General features: G+C 41.6%; 1 protein-coding gene across 1 annotated transcript in view; it reads right to left on the reverse strand.

Annotated features, from left to right (window-relative positions):
- dars1 (aspartyl-tRNA synthetase 1) overlaps nucleotides 1-19,180 on the reverse strand; it is a 65,542-nt gene extending 46,362 nt beyond the window's left edge. Inside the window, exons 1-4 of the mRNA XM_078552477.1 lie at nucleotides 19,033-19,180; nucleotides 7,980-8,076; nucleotides 6,923-6,952; nucleotides 486-543 (exon numbers count right to left, since the gene is read on the reverse strand). Coding sequence (XP_078408603.1) covers nucleotides 486-543; nucleotides 6,923-6,952; nucleotides 7,980-8,076; nucleotides 19,033-19,055 — 208 coding nt within the window. The 5' untranslated portion in view covers nucleotides 19,056-19,180. The remainder of the gene's footprint in view (nucleotides 1-485; nucleotides 544-6,922; nucleotides 6,953-7,979; nucleotides 8,077-19,032) is intronic.
- Nucleotides 19,181-23,033: the final 3,853 nt, after the last annotated feature.

Raw genomic sequence — 23,033 nt, forward strand, 5'->3', positions numbered from 1 at the left:
AATGAAGCACTGGAATGTGAACTCTCTTTGGAAGATATTTAACCAGGCTTTTCCTTGCATAAGGATCATCAGGGCCTCCATGAAAGGGACCTTCTAGCTTTTTACTTTGCATAATTTGCATGTTATTTTTGATTTGCTGTCTCTTCCAAGGAAATCATAGCAACATTTACCAAGCACAATATCATAATTAGTGAGAGACACTGGGAACATGGTGCGTTTATTGGCAGAAAAGAAACATATCCTGCGGCTCATGCAACATCGATGGAAATGGAAGTTTTCACTAAGTGAAAAAGTATGAGTACTGTCTTTTTGCAATCTTACTTCACATGATGGGATGCTATGCTTGAATCTAATAGGATTGAGATTTAAAATAGACCACAACAGACTGTGTTAAAAGACACGCAGCAGCTGTTGCAACAGATCAATAGACCATCACTTTTCAGGGGGCTGAGAGGAAAGAAAATGTTATTCATAACTAAACTCACCCAGTTTTTCCTGTGATTGAATCATTGGAAGAATTCCATATCTGTCTTTAGCGAAGTCCTAAAAGGGAAACCACATTTTGTACACTGGAGATTTACATATGACCAACAAGCTTTATTACAAGGATGGAAATATGATGCCAAAAGTTCATGCTCTACAACTATAAAAATCACATTGGTGACTCTGGGATAATAATGGTCATTATAAATCCAAAATAATTAATTGAGAGACATATTCTGAAATTCTTTTTTGTGATAAACTTTATAAATGCAAGTAGTGTTTCCTCAACAGAATTTTCTGCAAAGCCATAAGTTCGTACAATCAACAGAACAAACCTACTTCTTAAAATGAAAAGAGCAACACTGTATCTATCTTATATCACTACTGTAAACATTAACTAGAAAGTTTATTGCAAAACCGATTAAAGGCTTGCCAACAATAGAATCATAAAAATCATGCAATCTCCTGGCTAAAAAAAACATTTATGGTCTTGCACACCAACTTGCTCACATATTTTTCAGCTACACTTAGGTCAACTATTGATTATAATACTGCACTAAAATACATCCTAATGCTTATTCTGTCACTGCAATATCATGAGTCTTAAAGACCAAGACTAACTCAATCTGTGATTAAAAATAGATCATAAACTATTAATAGGCACAACCCCACAACAGATGTGCTATCTCAAAATAAAACATTTAAACTCTTAGCCCCCGACCACCACCACTACCTTAATTTAGGTTTGCTACTGTTGGCATTCTGGCAGATTCTGGGCAGCTACAGTCTGAAAAGTGCTTGGGGGCATTCTTCACTACATTTCCATCTCCCTTCCCTTCTCCCTGCTGATAGATGTGTCTGCTGTTTTCTAGACTGGCATGTACAAAGCAGAAGGAAATAAGGAGAACACATTTTGCCATTTGAATTCTAGATGTCAAGGTGGTTTAGGGTTATCTCTTTAGACATACACACAAACAGAATTATAAACTTTGAAGTTACATTGAAACTAAAGACAATAGACAGCTGCATCACTTTAATTATTTAGAGATACTTCACACCTTGGAAACATTTTTCTATATTTCTAAAGGGACTGAGAGAGGTCTTTTAAAAATCTGAATAGAGGCACCAGAGGGGGAAATTAAACAGAAGGCGGCTGAGAAAGAAGTGAACCTTTCAAAGTCCGCTATGTAAGAAAGGTGAGAGAGGGAAACGATGGAATTGTAGACCAGTTCGCCTAACATCTGTTGTCAGGAAATTAAAGAATCCATAATTCACTGAATAAGTGGTAACTGAGCACCCTGAAAATATTCAGCTGATTAGAGACAGCCACCATGGATAAGTCATGCCTGATAAGCTTGGTGTAGCTTTTCGAAAAAGTGATTTAAATAACAGGAGAATGTCTATGGATTTTATTTATATGAACTTCCAGAAGGTATCTGATAAGGAATTGCTAGCTAAAATTCATGGAATTGAAGGAAATTATTGATTTGATTAAGAAATTGGCCGAGAGATAGGAAACAGAATAGGGAAAATGGACAGATATTCTAATTGGCAGGATGTGCCAGGTGGTATCCCACAGGGATCTCAGTTGGGACCTCGAGCTATTCACTGTATTCATAAGCAACTTAGATGATGGGATAGACAGCCACATATCCAAATTTGTCGATGACACGAAGAAAGGTGTCAATTCAAGCAAGTATAGATAGAAACATAACATTACAAAGAGATAGTAAGAAATTAATTGAATGGTCAAAGCTATGGTAAATGCATTTCAATGTAAGCAAGTTATAATTCATCTACTTTGGACCTAAAAAGGAAAGGTCAGAATATCTTTCAAATGGTAAAAATTCTAGAAAAAGATGGGCAAAGAGACTTTGAGCTTCATGTACATAGATTATTAAAATAGCACTAAGAGAGATAAATGTTTTGGCACAGAGATATACAGTTTGGAACTGATCACCATTACAAGAGACATGGCTACAAGGTGATAAGACTGGAAATAAATATTCCAGTGTGCACACCATTTTGAAAAGAAAGGCAGAATGGAAAAGGAGAACAATAAAGGATAACATAAAGAGATAAGTGAGGAAAGATCTTGACTCAGAAATCAGGAAGTTTAGCAATAGCAAGGATCAGAAACACTGGTGGGAGTAGTTTATGCACCCCATAATAGTAGGTGTACCGCGGGACAGAGCATTAAACAAGAAAGCATTGAAGCTCGTAACAAAGGCATTGTAATAGTTGTGGGGGACTTTAATCTTCACATAGACTGGGCCAATCAAACTGGCAAAGGTGGTCTGGAAGAATTGTAGAATGCTTTCATGACAGTTTCCTGGAGCAATATGTTGTGGAGCCACCTAGGGACAAAGCTATTTTAGATCTAGTGTTGTGCAATTATGCAGGGTTAATTAGTAATGTCATAGCAAAAGATCCACTGGGAAATACTGATCATAGTACAACTGCATTCCACATTAAGTTTGAAAACAACACACTCCAATCGGAGACAAGAATCTTAAACTTAAACAAAGGCAATTATATAGGAATGAGGGGAGAACTGCCTAAGCTTGATTAGATAAATAGACTAAAAGTATGGCAGTAAACAAACAGTTGGACACATTTAAAGAAGCAATTCAAAAAGCTCAACAAAAATACATCACATTGAAAAACAAAAACTCAGCAAGAAAGACTGATCCATGGCTTACTGAGAAGGTTAAGGTTAGAATTAGATTAAAAGAAGAGGTTTAAAATGTTGCAATAGCAGTAAATCTGAGGATTGGGAGTGTTTTAGAAACCAGCAAAGGGCACCAAAAAGTTGATAAAAAAAAGAAAAAATAGAACATGAGAGTAAACTAGCCAGGAATATAAAAACAGATTCTAAGAGCTTTTACAGGTTCATAGAAAGGGAGAGAGTAACTAAAGTAAATGTTGGTCCCTTAGAAGTAGAGACAGGATAAATTATCATGGGTAATGAGGAAATAGCAGAGACATTGAACAAGTATTGTGTCTGCCTTCACAGTAAAAGGCACAAGCTACATACCAGAAATAAGGGGTAACCAAGGGACTAATAAGAGTGAAGAAGTTAAAGTAATTAATATCAGCAGAGAGGTAGTACAGGAGAAACTGAAGGAATTAAAATCCAACAAAGCCCCAGGACCTGATGGCCTACATCCTAGGGGTCTAAAAGAGATGGCTGCCGATAAAGTGGATGTGCTGGCTCTGATTTTCTGAATTTCCCTAGATTCTGGAACGGTCCCAGCAGATTGGAAGTTAGCAAATATAACTCCACTATTCAAGAAAAGAGGGAGAGAAAAAAACGGAATGACAAGCCAGCTGGCCTGATATCTGTCATCGAGAAAGTGCTGGAATCTATTATAAAGGAAGTCTTAACAATGCACTTTGAAAAGCATAGCATGATTAGAACAAGTCAACAAGTCAAACTCCTGTTTGACAAATCTATTAGTGTCTTTTGAGGATGTAACTAGTAGGGTAGATAAAGGGGAACCTGCAGATGTAGCATACTTGGATTTCCAAAAGGCATTTAGTAAGGTGCTACACAAATGATTAATACACAAGATAAGGGCGCATAGAGTTATGAGTGATATATCAACATGAATAGAGGATTGGTTAACGGATAAGAAGCAATGAGCAGGGATAAATGGGGCATTTTCAAACTGGCAGGCTGTGACTAGTGGAATGCCACATGGATCAGTCCTAGGGCTTCAGCTATTGATTATCTATATTACTGATTTAGACAAAGAGACAGAAAGTAATGTATCTAAGTTTGTTGACAGTACAAATCTAGGCGGGAATGCAAGCTCTGAGGAGGACATAAAGAGGCTGCAAAAAGATTATAGACAGGTTAAGCGAGTGGGTCAGATGGAGTATAATGTGGGGAAATGTGAGGTTATTCACTTTGGTCATAAGATTAGAAAAGCAGAATATTTTTTAAAGTGTGTGAAACTGGTAAATGTTGATGTTCAGGGAGGTTTGGGTGAACTCGTACAAGGAATGTAGAAAGTTAGCATGCAGATATAGCAAGCAATTAGGAAAGCAAATGGCACTTTGGCCTTTATTGCAAGGGGGCAGAAGTACAAGAATAAAGAAGTCTTGCTACAATTCTGTGGGGCTTTGGTGAGACCACATCTGGAATACTGCATGCAATTTTGGTCTCCATATTTCAGAAAGGATATACGTACATTGGAGGCAGTACAATGAAGGTATGAAAGCTCACTAGACTGGTCCCTGGGAAGAAAGGCTGAGTAAAGTGGGTCTATATTCTCTGCAGTTTGGAAGAATGAGAGGCAATCTCATTGAAATATTCAAGGTTATGAAGGGGCTTGATGGGGTAGATACTGGAGCGTTGTTTCCCCCAGCTGGGGAATCTAGAACAATGGGGCACAGTTTCAGGGTAAGGTGCCAATCATTTAGGGCTGAGATGAGGAGAAATTTCTTCAGTCAAAGGGGTGTGAATCTTTGAAATTCTCTACCCTAGATGGTTATGAATGCACCATTGTTGAATAAATTTAAGTCTGAGATAGAGAGGTCTTCAGTCTCTCAGGGAATCAAAGGATATGGTCAGCGGGCAGGAAAGTGGAGTTGAAGCCCAAGATCAACGGGCTGTATGGTCTTCTCCTGCTCCTATTTCTTATGTTCATATCATGGACAGGTACAGAGATAATTAACAGACTGATGGAATACTGGCCTTTATATCTAGAGAATTAGATTACAAGAAATTAGAAGTCATGCTACAGTTATACAAAGCCTTGGTTAGACCATACCAGGATATTAATAAAATAAATCATATCACACTTGTATACTTAAATGAAATTGTCTCTAGACAGGGCACCCGTAGGCCAATGCCGTTATCTGCCGCATTTGTGATACTCACTTTATCACCCAGTCAAATTTAAGCTGGCTTCCTAACCCATCTGAGAGATGCATCATATAATCAATAGTTAAAATCCACACTAAAGGACTGCGCTAATACAATTGCAATAATATAGAATCATAGAATGGTTACAGCACAGAAAGAGGGCATTTGGCCCTACATGTCCGTGGCAGTTCTCTGCAAGAGTGGCTCAGCTAGTTCCACTTTCCTACCCTTTCCCTGTTGCGATGTAAATTTTCTCTTCAGATAATGGATCCAATTCCCCTTTGCTTTTGCACTCTATGGCTCTATTTATAAAGCCCACAATCTGTAAATTTTATTTACCACTATTTCAACCTGCCCCATCACTTTCAACATGTTGCCCACATACATTCACAGGTCTCTCTGTTCCTGCACTGCTTTTAGAACTGTATCCCATTTATGATGTCTCTCCTCGTTTTTCTTTTCAAAATGTATCACTTCACATTTCTCTGCATTAAATGTGTCTGCCCATTTAACCAGCACGCTTATGTCCTCTTGAAGTCTATCACTATCCTCCTCAAAGTCCACCATACTTCCAAGTTTTGTCATCTGTAAATTTTGAAATTGTGCCCTGTGTACACACATCTAGTCATTAATATAGATCAAGAAAAAGAGTGGTCTTGGTATCGACCCTGGGAAACCCGCTGTATACCTTCCATCGGTTGGGAAATACTTAAAAGTAAAATGAATGCCCAATTCTTAAAAATATCATTATATATCAAGTTCTACTATATACAAAAAAGATCTCTAAAGATTTATTTGTCTAAATGCCAAATGTAGAAATTAGACAACATACTTACGAACATGACATTTTAAAACAACAACTTATGTACTTCTGAAATGTAGTGTAGTGTAATAGGAAACTGGCAGCCATTTTGCTCACAGTAATCCATTGTTGTTTATGGGAGTTTAATAGCCAGATAACATACAAGCAAAATACTGTAGATGCTGGAAATCTGAAATAAAAACAGAAAAGTGCTAGAAATACTCAGCAGGTTTGGCAGCTTCTGTGGAGAATGCTCTGAGAAAAAGTCATTGATTTGAAATGCTAACTCTGTTTCTCTACCTACAGATGCTGCCAGGCCTACTGAATATTTCCAATAATTTGTTTGATTTTATATGAGAATTTAAAAATGGAGGCGTTGCTTAACCAGGAATGAATGTAGATCAGTGAGTACAATTGTGACTGAGAATTTGTACGAGTTAAGGCAAGTATTGTACATTTTTAAATGGCAGCCAATATTGCCAAATAGATAGGCAGGTGGATTTTAGAAAAACCTAACTCGCCATCCTACGCATAGCAGGAAATGAGACAAAAAGGTCACGTAGAACACATGGAAGAGTCAGTTTATAAGGAAACATATCTGAAGACTGCACATTTCATGGGGCATTCTCAAAGGAATCCTGGCAGAATCAATGTAAATCTGAACTAGAAATTGCAGGCAATTATTTTAGGTATCGTCAGGGTTAGAGTAGTTTTATCAAAGTTTATTTTAAAAATTCAAAACTTTCAATTTGACCAACACCTACCTCTTCATCGCCTACTTGATTTTCTGCTGCCTATAGGAAATAACAATAAATCAGGAGGAAAGTTAACAATTTTACAGGTAAAATAAAATTTATATCATTTGAAAATGCTGGAAACACACCAGTATTTTAAAAATATATTTCTTTTGTCACTATATCAAACATCTGAATCAACATCAGATCTAGTGTATCATTATTCATGATTGCCATAAACCCAAATCAATTTCTGCTAATTATCTCATTTAAAAATCAGAACAAATAGCATCCCCAAAATTCTTTTGTATAAAATATATCTGTTAAGGCAATTTTGTCAAAATATAGTCAAAAAAAAGTCTGATAACTTAGTAGACAAAAGCTGAGCCAAATAGACTAACCAGTCCCAAGTTCAATCTGAAATCTGTAATATGTTAGCTGATCTCAACCATTGTAGCATTTTAATGCTGCAATTCGGGCCTATGGGCCCTTGGTTAAAGATAGGAGGAGAAGCACAAGATGTGGTGAAGAAAAAGGAGACACAAACACAAATTCTTAGTCATCATCCAGTGACATGCTAGAAATTGTCTATTTGTGTGAACTTCAGACTGAGTTGCAATACTTCCCAAGGTCAAAAAGCCTGCAGGCACTCACTTATGAAAAATGTTTATTGAGCAGGACAGCAGAAGGGTACTGACAACCATGAGCATGAATATGCAACATTAACCACTTCTGGAAAGGAATAGAAAAAAACCGGAGAACAACAAATGGAAATATATTTCTTACAAATTAACATACAAATATGTTTCCTGCCCTTACTGATAAAATCTTATAATCCACAATGTAACTCCCACCTCACATGTGAACGGAAGACTGTAGTTTACAACAAAGGTTAGTGTTCCTGTAACTCTCTTGATGTTGAATGACAGGTTAAAGGCATGCCAATTGGCAAAGCCTTTGGGTTTCATTCTGTAAGTTGATTTTATTTAAGAACTGCAAAATTGACATCGATAAATCTAAATATTCTTGCCACCCATCTATCAAATTTTGAAAGAACTGTATGCATCTGAAAATGTTTCAAACTGACCAATTTGGCCTGTTTCTCTGCCTTCTTGGCAGCCTTTTCTGCTTCTTTTTGCAGTTTCTTTGCTGCCTTCTTTGACTGTGCATGGTCCTCTTGGACACTGTAATGGATAAAATAGTAACAGTCATTGATGTATTTGTCAAGTGGCAAAATTTATTAAAATCAGTTTGTTATTTCCATCTATTGCACATTTCTTACACGTCCTTGAGGATGTTAAAGGATTATTAGAAATGAGAAAATTTTATTAAATGTAAAAATGGTTTCGTAATTTCTAGATAAACTGTTTTTGTTTAAGTTTCCCATTCAGATGCTGCATTTTACAATATTGAGAATTACTGATGCTTTATTTTACATTCTCCTCGATCAAAACAGGTATACTAAATTACAGTAGACAAATGTGATTACATTCAATTGCTAAACTACTTGTTCAGGAAACAAACACATATGAAAATGTTTGTCATGGGATGCCAGCTGCAAGGAAAACAGACAAAGGGAGCAGGTGGTTAAATTTAAAATTGCTTCGTTCTTGTTAGTCATCTTTTAACTTCCACCAAATGAACTGGCTGAAATTAGAACGCCCAGTGCAGGATAACCAAACACAATGTTATTGTATTGGCCTCAGTAGGGCTTGGAGTGAAATCTCAATAGAGGGGGGTAAAGATGGCTACTTATTGACAACTGATTTTCACACACAAAAGCCTGTGCAATCAGAAAGCTGTTCTGCAATTCCATCAATGCAACACATTTACAAGGAACACAATGCTGCATAGAGAAAAGCAACAGATCCAATATCATGGTTCAACTCATTGTTGATTCAATCATTGGATAAACTTTTTTTTATATTGAAATAGAAGTGCTTCCATGGACTATCATGCTGACAAGTGACATAATTCCAGAACAATCTCTCAACCCACTCCAAAACTATAATTCTAACCTCTATTTCTAGGGGCAGTACTATTTTTTGCTGGCCAGGAACTAGAGGTGCCCACACCCTCTACCTCTACAAAACCCAACATTATTTCCCAGCCTTCCAAAATGGCATGTCAGCAGGAAAACAAGTCAATCAAGATTTTCAAACAACTGCTCATTGGTAATCCTGAGACAAAATTTATTTCAAAATAAAAAACTAGCTGCTCTGTGCAGTGCCAGCAACCAAATCCATGACAGAACCACTTCTATTTGGTATTCCCTAATATGAGGCAACATATACTATCTTTTTCACTGATAGTCAAACCTTCCAACTACAGTTCCTCAATGTATACATTGATTTAAAAGCAGCTGTTTTCTTACTTCAAATATATTTCATTACAAGTCATTATATATCGTAGATTTAAAAAAATGTTACCAATATTCTGCCTTATCCAATACCTTACATAGGATTAATGTCCATTTGGGTAGGCCTTGACAGTGAAGGTCATGTAAACAAGGAATTCCCAGGCTAGAAAAGGTCTGCATCCCTTAAATTATTCTCAACAAATGCTTGTCCAACTTTCTCTTAAAATTACTGCCTCCCTGCATAGCCCATCCTTAACATTCACTACCAAGTGTGAAATTTCTGACTTGATCCATTTATCATCCTTCTTCTGACCTTTAACCCATGTCCCTTATTGTTCTCAGGCACATGGTAAAGCTTCTCAGGTTCAACATTCTGATTCCCTTACAAAATTTAAGCACCTCAATAAGTTGTCCTTTCAGTCTTCTCTATTATAAACAAACACAGATTTCTGACTCTCCATCTAGCTCAGGTGAATGATGTGAGGTACCAGACAGGTAGCCCCTTACTGCACCACCTCCTCCCTGGAATGTAGCAAACAGAGTTGCACATGGTACTCCAGATGAACCAAACGCTCAGTATAACATCCAATGATTTGTGATCTGTGCAACCAAATGTCCTATTTATCTTATTTGCTGCTGTACAGACTGCAGTTTCAACAAACTGTCCATCAATAGCACAAATTGGGATCCTGTGCTCCATTTTGTAAATCGACAATTATTTTCTAATTCCAATTTTATTCTCCTTCCCTAGACTTATTACACTGAACTTGTTACTAATACATTTAATTTACTTTTTCTGAACCCAATTTCTCAGTTTTTCAAGGGCTGCAGCAGTTCAGGAAAGCAATTCAACATCACTTGTTCAAGCCAGCAAAGGATATGGCAATGTTGGTGTCACCCACATCATATCATCAGCAAATTTTGACAGTTTTTGTTTCTGATTCTGTGGACATTCCACTAATCACTCCTTCCACGCTCCCCTCCTGCCCCCAACTCGAGAGCAGTTCTATGCATATCTAAGCTGTATCGTTTGATGCAGTCAGTTGTCAAAGCATTTCAATAACTGTCCATCTATTTCACGTTTTTCTACATTATGGACCAACCTCCTATGTAGTATCATATCAAAAGCATTCTTGAAGTCTACATTAATATCCATGAAGTATCTTTATCCATAACCTCCCAATCGTTCCTCAAATAATTCTAACAGCTTTTTCAAGCATCACCATCTCCCTATAAGTCCTTGCAGTCTCTTCAACCAGGGAGGGGGAAACAGCGTAACTGGGCAGTGGTTCAGAGCAAGAATCTTGGTTGATTTTCTGTGAGGCAATGAGGCCAACTGTTGTGTACCGACTTTCACCCTAACTCAAATCAATTGACAGAGATTGTTTATTGAATCCCGTGCCCCGACTTGGTCCAATGATGAGGTTAAGCATAGGGGGTGGGGCTACGCAATATGTCAGAGCCAAAGGAACATTATCGGGGGTAGGGGGCTTGAATTGTAAAGCTGGAGGTGGTTACATAGATAGACGAGGTTGTGGCTATGAAAGCCAATGTAGGTCTGGAGGGGGGTGCGTGATGGGTGAACAGGATCTAGTGCAAAGTAGAATAGCAGCAGCAGTTTTAGATGAGCAGACATTTATGGAGAGTGGAGTATGGGAGGTTAGCGAAGAGAGCATTGAAAGAGCCAAGTTGGAGGCAACAAAGGCCTGGATGAAGGTTTCAGTAGTGGATGTCCTGAGGGAGGGGCAATGTTACGGAAATGAAAAATCTATGTGCTGAGAAGGAATTGTGTTGTGAAGTTCAGCTGAGGTTCAAGTAAGATGCTGAGGTTGCAAGTGGTCTAGTCAGAGTGGGAGATGAAATTCATGGCAATGGTACAGAATTTGTGGCAGGGCTGAAGCGAATAGATGGCTTCACACTTCCTAATGTCTAACTATAGGAAATTGTGCCTCATCGATAATCCAAGACCAACAAACAGTCTAACAACAGAAGCAATGGAGGGATCAAGAGAGATGCAGAGAGGTAAAGCTCGATTTAGAAGTTCACCGCACATCTATATATGATTTTTAAAATATTCGTTCATGGGGTGTGAGCGTTACTGGCTAGGTCAGCATTTATTGCTCATCCCTAATTGCCCTTGAGAAGGTGGTGGTGAGCTGTCTTCTTGAACCCCTGCAGTCCATGTGGTGTAGGTACACCCACAGTTGGGGAGGGAGTTCCAGGACTTTGACCCTGCGACAGTGAAGTCCAAGTCAGGATGGTGAGTGGCTTGAAGGGGAACTTCCAGGTGGTGGTGTTCCCATCTGTCTGCTCCCCTTGTCCTTCTAGATGGTAGCGTGGTCAGTTGCTGCAGTACATTTTGTAGATGCCACTATGCATTGGTGGTGGAGGGAGTGAATGTTTAAGGTTGTGGACGGAGTACCGATCAAGTGGGCTGCTTAGGACAATGCCGGGTGGTCGCTCCAGTTTCATTCCTTTTAGATTTTTTTGAGACAACCGAGTGGCTTGCTAGTCCATTTCAAAGGTCACTTAAGAGTCAGCCACATTGCTGTAGGTCTGGAGCCACATGTAGACCAGACCAGGTAAGGATGGCAGATTTCCTTCCCTAATGGACATCAGTGAACTAGATGTGTGTTTTTTAACAGTAATTAACAATAGTTTCATGGTCATCATCAGACTTTTAATTCTATTTTTTTTATTTCGAACCCAGGTCACCAGAGCACTACCCTGGGTCTCTGGATTACTAGTCCAGCCCACTATGCCATCACCTCCAAGATCTACACATGATGCCCTAAGGGTCATCATGTACATAAGGAAGAGAAGGAGGTCAAGGGTATATCCTTAGGGGTTCCAGGGCTAAGTGTGTGTGGCAGAAGTTCTGGCTACCATTTGATAGCAAAAAATGTAAGTAAGCGAGGGCAGTTCCACTGAGTTGGATGAGGCCTGTAGTAGGATGATGTTGTCAACGGTGTCAAGGACTGCAGGGTTGAGGAGGTAGTGAAAAAATGCACCCCTCTTTTACGCAAAATCTAGTTTTTTCTTCTACATCACACTAAACTATTTTTCCAAATTTTAGGAATAAACACAATTGCTATGAATTAGTTAATAGCTTAAAGGGACAGGAGTAGGCCATTTAGCCCCACAAGTCTGTTCATTCAATGAGATCATGGCTGAACTGCGACCTAACTATATATCCATTTTTTATTGCATATCCCTTTCTACCCTTAGTTAACAAAAATCTATCAATCTCACTTTAAAGATTTAACAATTGATCTAGCATCAATTGTCCTTTGTGGAAGAGAGTTCCAAACTCCTCCCACTCATTGCATGAAGAAGTGTTTCCTCATTTCACTCCTAAAAGGTCTGTCTCTCATTTTTAGACTATATCCTCCAGTCTTAAACAGTGAAAAGTTTATCTAGCCGATCTGTTCTCCTTAATATCCTGAAAACTTCCATCAAAGCATGCATTAATTGATTAAATTTAAGGAATTCAACCCTAGTGTGATTGATCTCTTCTCATAGAATAACCCTTACGAGTCCAGATATCATTCTAGTAAATCTATGCCGCACTCCTTCCAAGGTCAATATATCCTTCCTAAAGTCTAATCAAGCAGCACTTGCTAGCAATAACCTGCTCATTGATGCCCAGATTGGGTTCCGCCAGGGCCGCTCAGCTCCTGACCTCGTTACAGCCTTGGTTCAAGCATGGATAAAAGAGCTGAACTCCCGAGGTGAGAGTGACTGCCCTTGGCATCAAGCTTTTGACCGAGTGTGGCATCAGGGTGCCCTAGCAAAACTGGAGTCAATGGGAATCAGGGGGAAAACTCTCCGCTGGTTGGAGTCATACCTAGCACAAAAGAAGATGGTTGTGGTTGTTGGAGGTCAGTCATCTCAGCTCCAGGACAACACTGCAGGAGTTCCTCAGGGTAGTGTCTTCGGCCCAACCATCTTCAGCTGCTTCATCAATGATCTTCCTTCTGTCATAAGGTCAGAAGTAGGGACGTTCGCTGATGATTGCACAATGCTCAGCACCATTTGTGACTCCTCAGATATTGAAGCAGTCCATGTCCAAATGTAGCAAGGGCCTGGACAATATCTAGGCTTGGGCTGACAGGTAGCAAGTAACATTCGTACCACAAAAGTGTCAGGCAATGAGCATCTCCAACAACAGAGAATCCAACCATCGGCCCTTGATCTTCAATGGCATTACCATCACTGAATCCCCCACTATCCTGGGGGTTACCGTTGGCCAGAAATTGAACTGGACTAGCCATGTAAATACTGTGGCTACAAGAGCAGGTCAGAGGCTAGGAATCGTGAATGCGAATAACTCGTCTCCTGACTCCCCAAAGCCTGTCCTCCATCTACAAGGCACAAGTCAGGAGTGCGATGGAATACTCCCCACTTGCCTGGATGAGTGCAGTTCCTACAACACTGGAGAAGCTGGACACCATCCAGGACAAAGCAGTCCACTTGATTGGCACCACATCCACTCCCTCCACCACCGACACAGAGTAGCAGCAGTGTGTACCACCTACAAGATGCACTGCAGGAATTCACCAAGGCTCCTTAGACAGCACCTTCCAAACCCACAACCACTATCACCTAGAAGGACAAGGGCAGCAGATAGATGGGAACACCACCACCTGGAAGTTCCCTTCCAAGTCACTGACCATCCTGACTTGGAAATATATTGCCATTCCTTCACTGTCGCTGGGCCAAAATCCTGGAACTCCCTTCCTAACAGCACTATGGATGTACCTATACCACATGGACTGCAGCGGTTCAAGAAGGCAGCTCACCACCACCTTCTCAAGGGCAACTAGGGATGGGCAATAAATGCTGGCCCAGCCAGCGAAGCCCACATCCCGTGAATGAATAAAAAAATACCCAAAACTGCTCAAAGTACTCCAGGTGTGGTCTAACCAGGCTCTGTATAGAAGCATGGCTTCTACCCCCTTGCATTCCAGTTGTCCAGTATAAATGCCAGCATTCCATTAGCCTTTGTGATTATTTTCTGTACCTGTTTTCAACAGGTTTTAATGATCTGAAACATTACTGCCTTCACAAATGGACCACAAAGCATTGAAAAGAAACCAATTTAATATGAAGTCACACTAAAGTTATTCCATTAAAAGTTAGCGTGGGCATTTACTGGGATTTCATTCAGTATTAGACCACAATATCTGACCAAGAGAAGCTGGGTTTATTAGCTTTGACTCAATCCTGGTCTAATCAATGAGAATGCATAACAATTGACTGTTTTATTTAAAATCCAGCTGTCCAAAGCTGTAAATTGCTACACCTGCAATTTTTATGAATGGTGAGACTATAACAGAAATTTCAGTTTCAAACATTTCCTCTGGTAAACAGGAAAACCTTAGCAGTGATTTCCTTCACGTAACACTTACAGTAATGCCTGAAAAAAATCCTTTTAACAATAAAACCCAGTATTGGAAGTTGGTAAAATGCCAATAAGGGCTCCTCTCCAAAATGGATATGAGCTATATTCAGTTCTGGTGTTTATAACATTAATCTCTCACACTCTCCAAAAAAAAAATCACCTGTGAACCATATACACCTTTCAATCAAGGACGGCACAATTTGGACAACCGTCTTCTCCATGATAAGTCAGGAGATTGTGCCAGATGAAGCAAGAGTATGAGAGTTTTACTCCCTTTACCTGATTCAAATATTTCAGCTATTTCTACTATTCCATCAATCAATTTTGGTAACTTGCACATCTCTGCCAAACAAGGCAAATGAGTTGAACAGGAGATCCAAAGACTCAAATGCAAAATTGCAGCTCTGAATCAAGTGCAACAGTTTTAAAATTTCAAATACTGGACCGCCACTGTCTTATTTAAATCTAATCACATGTCTAGTGGGAAATGTATTTAACGTACAGATCATCATTCTGATTCTATTGTAAATAGATGTGGCGTTTCTTTTTGAAGATAAACAGATATTTTATGATTAAACATTTTAGGCTCGGCTTTAAACAAACTATGGACTATATGTACAACTTAAGACAGAAATAACATAAGTTGTACAGATGAGATAAACCCAGTATATCTGAGTCCCTTCATACCCTTACGCCCTCACCTCAATGAATCTCAGGCTCGGCACGATGCTGAGCTCTTCTTCCGCCGCCTTCGTCTCCATGCTCACTTCTTTGGGCAGGAGTCCTCTCCCCTTTCAACGGATCCTTTTACCCACCTCCAATATTCTCCCTCCACCTGGACCCCTCCCTCTGGATTCTTACCTTCTCTTGATCTTTTCATTAAGAATTGTTGGCGTGACATCAGTCGTCTCAATTTCTTTGCTCCTCTCACCCACTCTAACCTGTCTCTCTCAGAACTTGCTGCACTCCGTTCTCTCAGTCCAACCCTGGCATTGTCAACAAACCTGCTGACAAGAGTGATGCTGTTGTTGTCTGGCACACTGACCTCTACCTCGCAGAGGCTGAGCATCAACTCGCAGACACTTCCTCCTACCTCCGCCTGGACCATGACCCCCCCAACTGAACATCAAGCCATTGTTTCCAGGACTGTTACTGACCTCATCTCCTCTGGAGATCTTCCTTCCACAGCTTCCAACGTCATAGCCTCCCAACCTCGGACGGCCCGCTTCTACCTCCTACCCAAAATCCACAAACAGGATTGTCCCAGCAGACCGATCATGTCCGCCTGTTCCAGCCCCACGGAACTCATTTCTTGCTGTCTTGACTCCATTCTCTCTCCCCTTGTCCAGTCCCTTCCCAACTACATCATATCAACAATTTCCAGTTCCCTGGCCCCGACTGCCTCCTCTTCACCGTGGACGTCCAATCCCTCTACACCTCCATCCCCCACCGGGATGGTCTGAGGGCTCTCCGCTTCTTCCTCGAACAGAGGCCCGAACAATCCCCATCCACCACTACTCTCCACCGTCTGGCTAAACTTGTTCTCTCACTGAATAATTTCTCCTTAAACTCCTCTCACATGCTCCAAATAAAAGGTGTGGCTATGGGTACCCGCATGGGCCCCAGTTATGCCTGTCTCTTTATGGGGTATGTGGAACATTCCTTGTTCCAGTCCTACTCCGGCCCCCTCCCACAACTCTTTCTCCGGTACATCGATGACTGCTTCGGTGCTGCTTCATGCTCTCCTCTGGACCTGGAAAAATTTATTAATTTTGCTTCCAATTTCCACCCCTCCAACATTTTCACATGGTTCATCTCTGACACTTCCCTTCCCTTCCTGTCTCAATTTCTGGTGATAGACTGTCCACCAATATTCATTACAAGCCTACCGATTCCCACAGCTACCTTCACTACAGTTCCTCACGCCCCGCTTCCTGTAAGGACTCCATCCCATTCTATCAGTTCCTTCACCTCCGTCGCATCTGTTCTGATGATGCCACTTTCAAAAACAGTTCCTCTGACATGTCTTCCTTCTTCCTTAACCGAGGTTTTCCACCCACGCTGGTTGACAGGGCCCTCAACCGTGTCCGGCCCATCTCCCGTGCATCCGCCCTCACACCTTCCTCTCCCTCCCAGAACCATGATACGGTCCCCCTTGTCCTCACTTATCACCCCACCAGCCTCCTCGTTCAAAGGATCATCCTCCGCCATTTCCGCCAACTCCAGCATGATGCCACCACCAAAGACATCTTCACTTCACCCCCCCCGGTGGCATTCCGCAGGGATCGTTCCCTCCAGGGCACCCTGGTCCACTCCTCCATCACCTGCTACACCTCAACCCCCTCCTCACCGTCCAAGGGCCCAAACACTCCTTTCAAGTGAAGCAGCATTTCACTTGCACTTCCCTTAATTTAGTCTACTGCATTCACTGCTCCCAATGCGGTTTCCTCTACACTGGAGAGACCAAACGCAGACTGGGTGACCGCTTTGCAGAACACCTTTGGTCTGTCCGCAAGCATGAACCAGACCTCCCTGTCGCTTGCCATTTCAACACACCACCCTGCTCTCATGCCCACATGTCCGTCCTTATCCTGCTGCAATGTTCCAGTGAAGCTCAACGCAAACTGGAGGAACAGCACCTCATCTTCCGACTAAGCACTATACAGCCTTCCGGACTGAATATTGAGTTCAACAACTTTAGATCATGAACTCTCTCCTCCATCCCCACCCCTTTCCGATCCCCCTTTTTTCCAATAATTTATATATATTTTTCTTTTCCCACCTATTTCCATTATTTTTAAATGTATTTCCATCCATTGTTTTATCTCTACCATTTAGCCTATTTCGATCCCTTCCCCCCACCTCACCCCCACTAGTGCTATCTGTACTTTGTTCATCCTGCTTTCTACCCTTATTGTCACCTATTAGCACATTTCTTAGCTAATATCACCAGCGTCAACACCTATTTGTCCTTTTGTCTATGACATATTTTGGCAATCTCCACCTATCATTGGCCCTCTATTCAGCTCTACCTGTCCCAACCACCCCCCACCCCCACTTAAACCAGCTTATATTTCACCTCTCTTCTATTTTTCCTTAGTTCTGTTGAAGAGTCATATGGACTCGAAATGTTAACTGTATTCCTCTCTGCAGATGCTGTCAGACCTGCTGAGTTTTTCCAGGTTTTTTTTTATTGTTTTGGATCTCCAGCATCCGCAGTTTTTTGCTTTTATGTTTTTTTGAACAATACTTTTTTTTTAAACCATTTTCTCAATCTGCCCTGCCAACTGCAATGATTTATGCATATGTACCCCAAGGTCCCTGTCCCTGCAACCCCTTAGGAATTGTACCCTTTAGATTATATTGCCTCTGCTCTTTCTTCCTATGAAAACATCACTTTTCACGTGTGTGTGTGTTAAATTTCATCTGCCATGTTTCCATCCCTTCCACCAGCCTACGTCTTCATGTGGTCAATCACAATCCCCTTCACAGTTCAGAATACTTCCAAGTTTTATCATGAAAAAATTTTGAAATTGTGTGCTGTACACCCAAGTCATTAATATCTCTCAAGAAATGCAATGTTCCAAACCGAGTCATGGAGACTCTCACTCTGTATCCTCTAGTCCATAAAACAACCATTCATTACTACTTTAGCTCTGAAGAAGTCATATGGACTCAAAACGTTATCTCTGTTTCTCGCTCCACAGATGCTGCCAGGCCTGCTGAATTTTACCAGCATTTTCTGTTTTTATTTCATTCATTGCTACTTTCCGTTTCTAATCCATTCGCCGATTCTGTATTCATGCTACCCTTTTATTCCACAGGCTTCAACTGTGCTGGCAAGTTTATTATGTGGCACTTTATCAAACGCCTTTTGGAAGTCTAAATCTCTTGCTTCCTTTAAGACACATCTTAAAACCTAACTATTTCACAATTTCATCCTATGCCCTAATACATGGCACAGTGTCAAATGTTTTTTTAACGACAAGCTTGTGAAGCGGTTTAGGGCGGTTTGCTGCGTTAAGGGCGTTTTGTAAATGCCAGTTATTGTTGTTGGTAGGATGAAGTTGGAGGGAAGCCCCACGGTTCAAGAATAGCTGGGGTGGGTACCAGGGTGAATTCCCATGTTCCGGTAGTGGGGTTGGGCAGAGGGCACTCGGCCGGGGGGGAATCCCAGTGGTTCTGAAGTTGGAGAGGAGGGGGTGTCCAGAGGAAATCCCCCTGGTCCTGCAGCAGGTTGAGGGTCGGGTCACTGGGAAGGCCTGAGGTTGGTTGGGGGAGGTGGATGATGCAACATCGGTGACAGCGCAATCTCACTAATACTTTCAACCGCTCGCTTCCCTTCATCCTGACCACGAATCCAGCGCCAGCTCTTACCCTTCGGTCTCTCCCTTTGTCATCGTCTCGACTTCTGTTTCAATCAAACCAGCGTGTTAAATAAAAAAAATGTTAAACTCGTTCGCCTCTCACACCGGCCTCAGCGTCCGGCGAGCACAAACCGGAAGTGAACGCCAACCAGCGCTCCGAGTGCAACCGAAGCCCCCAGCCTTCGTTCCGGCGTCGGCCAGTTTCCCAGTCAGACTGACAGGAACAATGGGGAATTGATAGGAGTGAGCCTGAGAATTCAGCAAAGTTTCAGCAGCCGAGCCTGAATTTGTGGAATGGAGAAGAAATCAATCTTTGGAAGGGGATTCCATAACCCACTGCAAAGTAAAGTCCATCTCAGGACAAAACAGAAAGTTGTGGTTAAAAGTGTGCATTTACACTGTATGTCAAATGTTGGTGTGATGATAGATACTTAATACCCATTAAAACTGCTAATGTAAGTCCACATTGTAGGCCCAAACTCAATTTTCAGCAAAGCAGAGAGAGAGAGAGAGATGCCAGTATAAAAGCAAAATACTGTGGATGCTGGAAATCCGAAATAAAAACAGAAAATGCTGGCAAAACTCAGCAGGTCTAACAGCATCTGTGGAGAGAAAAACAGAGTTAACGTTTTGAGTCCTTATGACTCTCCTTCAGAGCTAAAGAGAAGTAAAAATATAATGAAATTTATACTGTTTAAGGGGGTGGAGCAGGAGAAGCTGGATAGAGGGCCAGTGATGTGTGGAGGCAAAGAAGAGATTGCCAGAGATGACATGGACAAAAGGACTTACTGATAGTAGTATTGGCTAAAGGAGGTGCTGATGGTGGCATTAAGGTCAGAAAGCAGATTGTGATAATAGCAGGACATGGGTAAGCACCCTGGAAAGAACAACATGAACAAGTGACAGAAGGCCCTTGTGGGGGTGGGGGGAGGGGATGGTGGTGGGAAAAAGATTGAAAATAGGATAAAGTGGGGGGGGGATAAAACAATGAATAAAAATGAAAATAAATAAAAACAAGTAGACAAAAAATGAAAATTTAAAAATTAAAATTAATATTGAAAAAAGGGGGTGAGGATGGAGGTGAGAGTTCATGATCTGAAGTTGTTGAACTCAATGTTAAGTCTGGAAGGCTGTAAAGTGCCTAATCGGAAGATGAGGTGCTGTTCCTCCAGTTTGCGTTGAGCTTCACTGGAACATTGCAGCAGGCCAAGGACAGATATGTGGGCATGAGAGTAGGATGGAATGTTGAAATGGCAAGCGACAGGAAGGTCTGGGTCATGCTTGTGGACAGACCGAAGATGTTCCGCAAAGCAGTCACTCAGTCTGCGTTTGGTCCCTCCAATGTAGAGGAGACCGCATTGGGAGCAGCGAATAGAGTAGACCAAATTGAAGGAGGTGCAAGTGAAATGCTGCTTCACCTGAAAGGAGTGTTTGGGCCCTTGGATGGTGAGGAGGGAGGAGGTAAAGGGACAGGTGTTGCACCTTCTGCGTTTGCATGGGAAGGTGCCATGGGAGGGAGATGAGGTGTTGGGGATGATGGAGGAGAGGACCAGGGTGTCCTCAAGGGAATGGGCCCTACGGAATGCTGACAGGGGGGGGGTGAAAGGAAGATGTGTTTGGTGGTGGCATCATGTTGGAGTTGGCAGAAATGGCAGAGGATGATCCTTTGAATGCGGAGGCTGATGTGGTGAAAAGTGAGGACAAGGGGGACCCTACCATGGTTCTGGGAGGGAGAGGAAGGTGTAAGGGCAGAGGCATGGGAGATGGGTCGGACACGGTTGAGGGCCCCGTCAACCACAGTGGGTGGGAAACCTCGGTTAAGGAAGAAGGAAATCATGTCAGAAGCGCCGTTTTGGAAAGTGGCATTATCGGAACAGATGCGACGGAGGCGAAGGAACTGAGAGAATGGAATGGAGTCCTTACAGGAAGCGGGGTGTGAGGAGCTGTGGGAGACGGTGGGCTTGTAGTGAATATTGGTGGACAGTCTATCACCAGAGAGGTCAAGGAAGGGAAGGGAAGTGACAGAGATGGACCATGTGAATGTGATGGAGGGGTGGAAATTGGAAGCAAAATTAATAAATTTTTCCAGGTCCAGACGAGAGCCTGAAGTGACACCGAAACAGTCATCGATGTACCGAAAAAAGAGTTGTGGGAAGGGGCCTGAATAGGACTGGAACAAGGAATATTCCACATACCCCATAAAGAGACAGGCATAACTGGGGCCCATGCGGGTACCCATAGCCACACCTTTTATTTGGAGGAAGGGGGGGTGAGATGCCAGTGACAGTTGCCTTGCTTTGATGCCTCATGCGGCGTACATGTCAAACCTCGTTCAGAAAATGCTTAGGGATTCTCTCTGAGTCCAACTCGGTAATTCGTAAACCGTCCTAACTTAAATGTGGTTGTTACAGGACTGTGGATTATCTACTTCCTGCTTTTCAATTATTTATATTTTTAACTGGTTAGAGGTAGCTGACACCGACATCAACCCATGCATCCAGGTTTCATGCACATATAACACAAGCCTCCTACAAATTCAGCCAAACAGGAGGAAGACAATATAAACATTTTGTAGCTGTTACTCAAAATGCAATTACTGACCTCAGCCATTTAGTGTGGTGTAAATGTAGCCTTGGTTCCAGCATAACTGGATGTGAAATATCCATGGATTGTTTGTGGGTTATTTGCCTATTAAATTACAGACAGTATGGTGAAAAACAGTTGAAGTAGGAGAAAATTATTGCCCGGGAAGTGGGGCCAGGGAATGATGACTGTATTGATGGCTATTTGTTTGGTGCCAGGAGGTTAATAAATCAAATTCAGATATGTAACCAGATTGTCATGGCACCAGGTCTCATGAACCATGAAAAGAAAAAAAACATTGAAAAAGTTGGAAATCTGAAAATGCTGCGAATACTCAGTAGGTTTTTTTCATTCATCGGCTGTAAGCATGCCAGCATTTATTGTCCATGCCTAATTGCCCTTGAGAAGGTGATGGTGAGCTACCTTCTTGAACCTCTGTGATCCTTGCAGTGTTGGTACTCCCAGATTGTCATTAAAAAGAGAGTTGCAGGACACTGATCTAGTGATGACAAAGGAACCGTGATATACCCAAGTCAATATGGTGTGTGACTTGGAGGGGAAATAGCGGGGGGTGGTGTTCCCATGTATCTACTGCCCTTATCCTTCTCGGCAGTAGAGGTCATAGATTAGGGAGATGCTGTTGAAGAAGCTGTGGTGAGTTGCTGCAGTACATCTTGTAGAAGGTACAAACTGCAGCCACAGTGCGCTGGTTACTGAAGGAATTAATGTATAATGTGGTGGAGGGGGTGCCAATTGAAAAATGTTGTGACCTGGTGAGGAGGAGTGAGTTGGCTCCCTTTCTATTCAGCCCCCTTGACTGGTTGCAACAAAGGTTTTAATATTTCTTTTCCCCGTGAATATCTTTTTCAATCTGAATGTATTTATCTGTTAATAAGGATCTAATGAATTCCTTTTAAATTCTCTATAACGCCCAATAAATTCAGCCAAACTATAGGCCAGTCAGCCTAACATCTGTTGTTGGGAAAATGCTAGAATCCATCATTAAGGAAGAAATAGCAGGACATAGAAATAGCAGAAAAGCTTAACACAGTCAAACAGAGTCAACATGGTTTTGCGAAAGGGAAATCATGTTTGACAAATTTGCTAGAGTTCTTTGGGGATATAACAAGCAGAATTGATAAAGTGGAACTGGTGAATGTAGTGTATTTGGATTTCCAGAAGGCATTTGACAAGGTGTCACATAAAAGGTTATTGCACATGATGGGAGCTCAATGTATTAGCATAGATTGAGGTTTGGTTAGGATACACAAGACAGAGACCAGAATCTTCGGGTCGGCGTAAAATGACGTGTGGTGATGTCGGGCGTGCGTCCCGACATCACCGCGCGTCATTCCAATTTTCAGTTCGGCGGGCTGAGTTGGCTGTGTGCCCGCCGAGCTGTCAAAGGCCTATTAAGGCCATTTAAAA

The sequence above is a fragment of the Cetorhinus maximus genome, chromosome 11 (assembly GCF_964194155.1).
Source record: "Cetorhinus maximus chromosome 11, sCetMax3.hap1.1, whole genome shotgun sequence".
In the NCBI taxonomy this organism is placed as follows: Eukaryota; Metazoa; Chordata; class Chondrichthyes; order Lamniformes; family Cetorhinidae; genus Cetorhinus; species Cetorhinus maximus.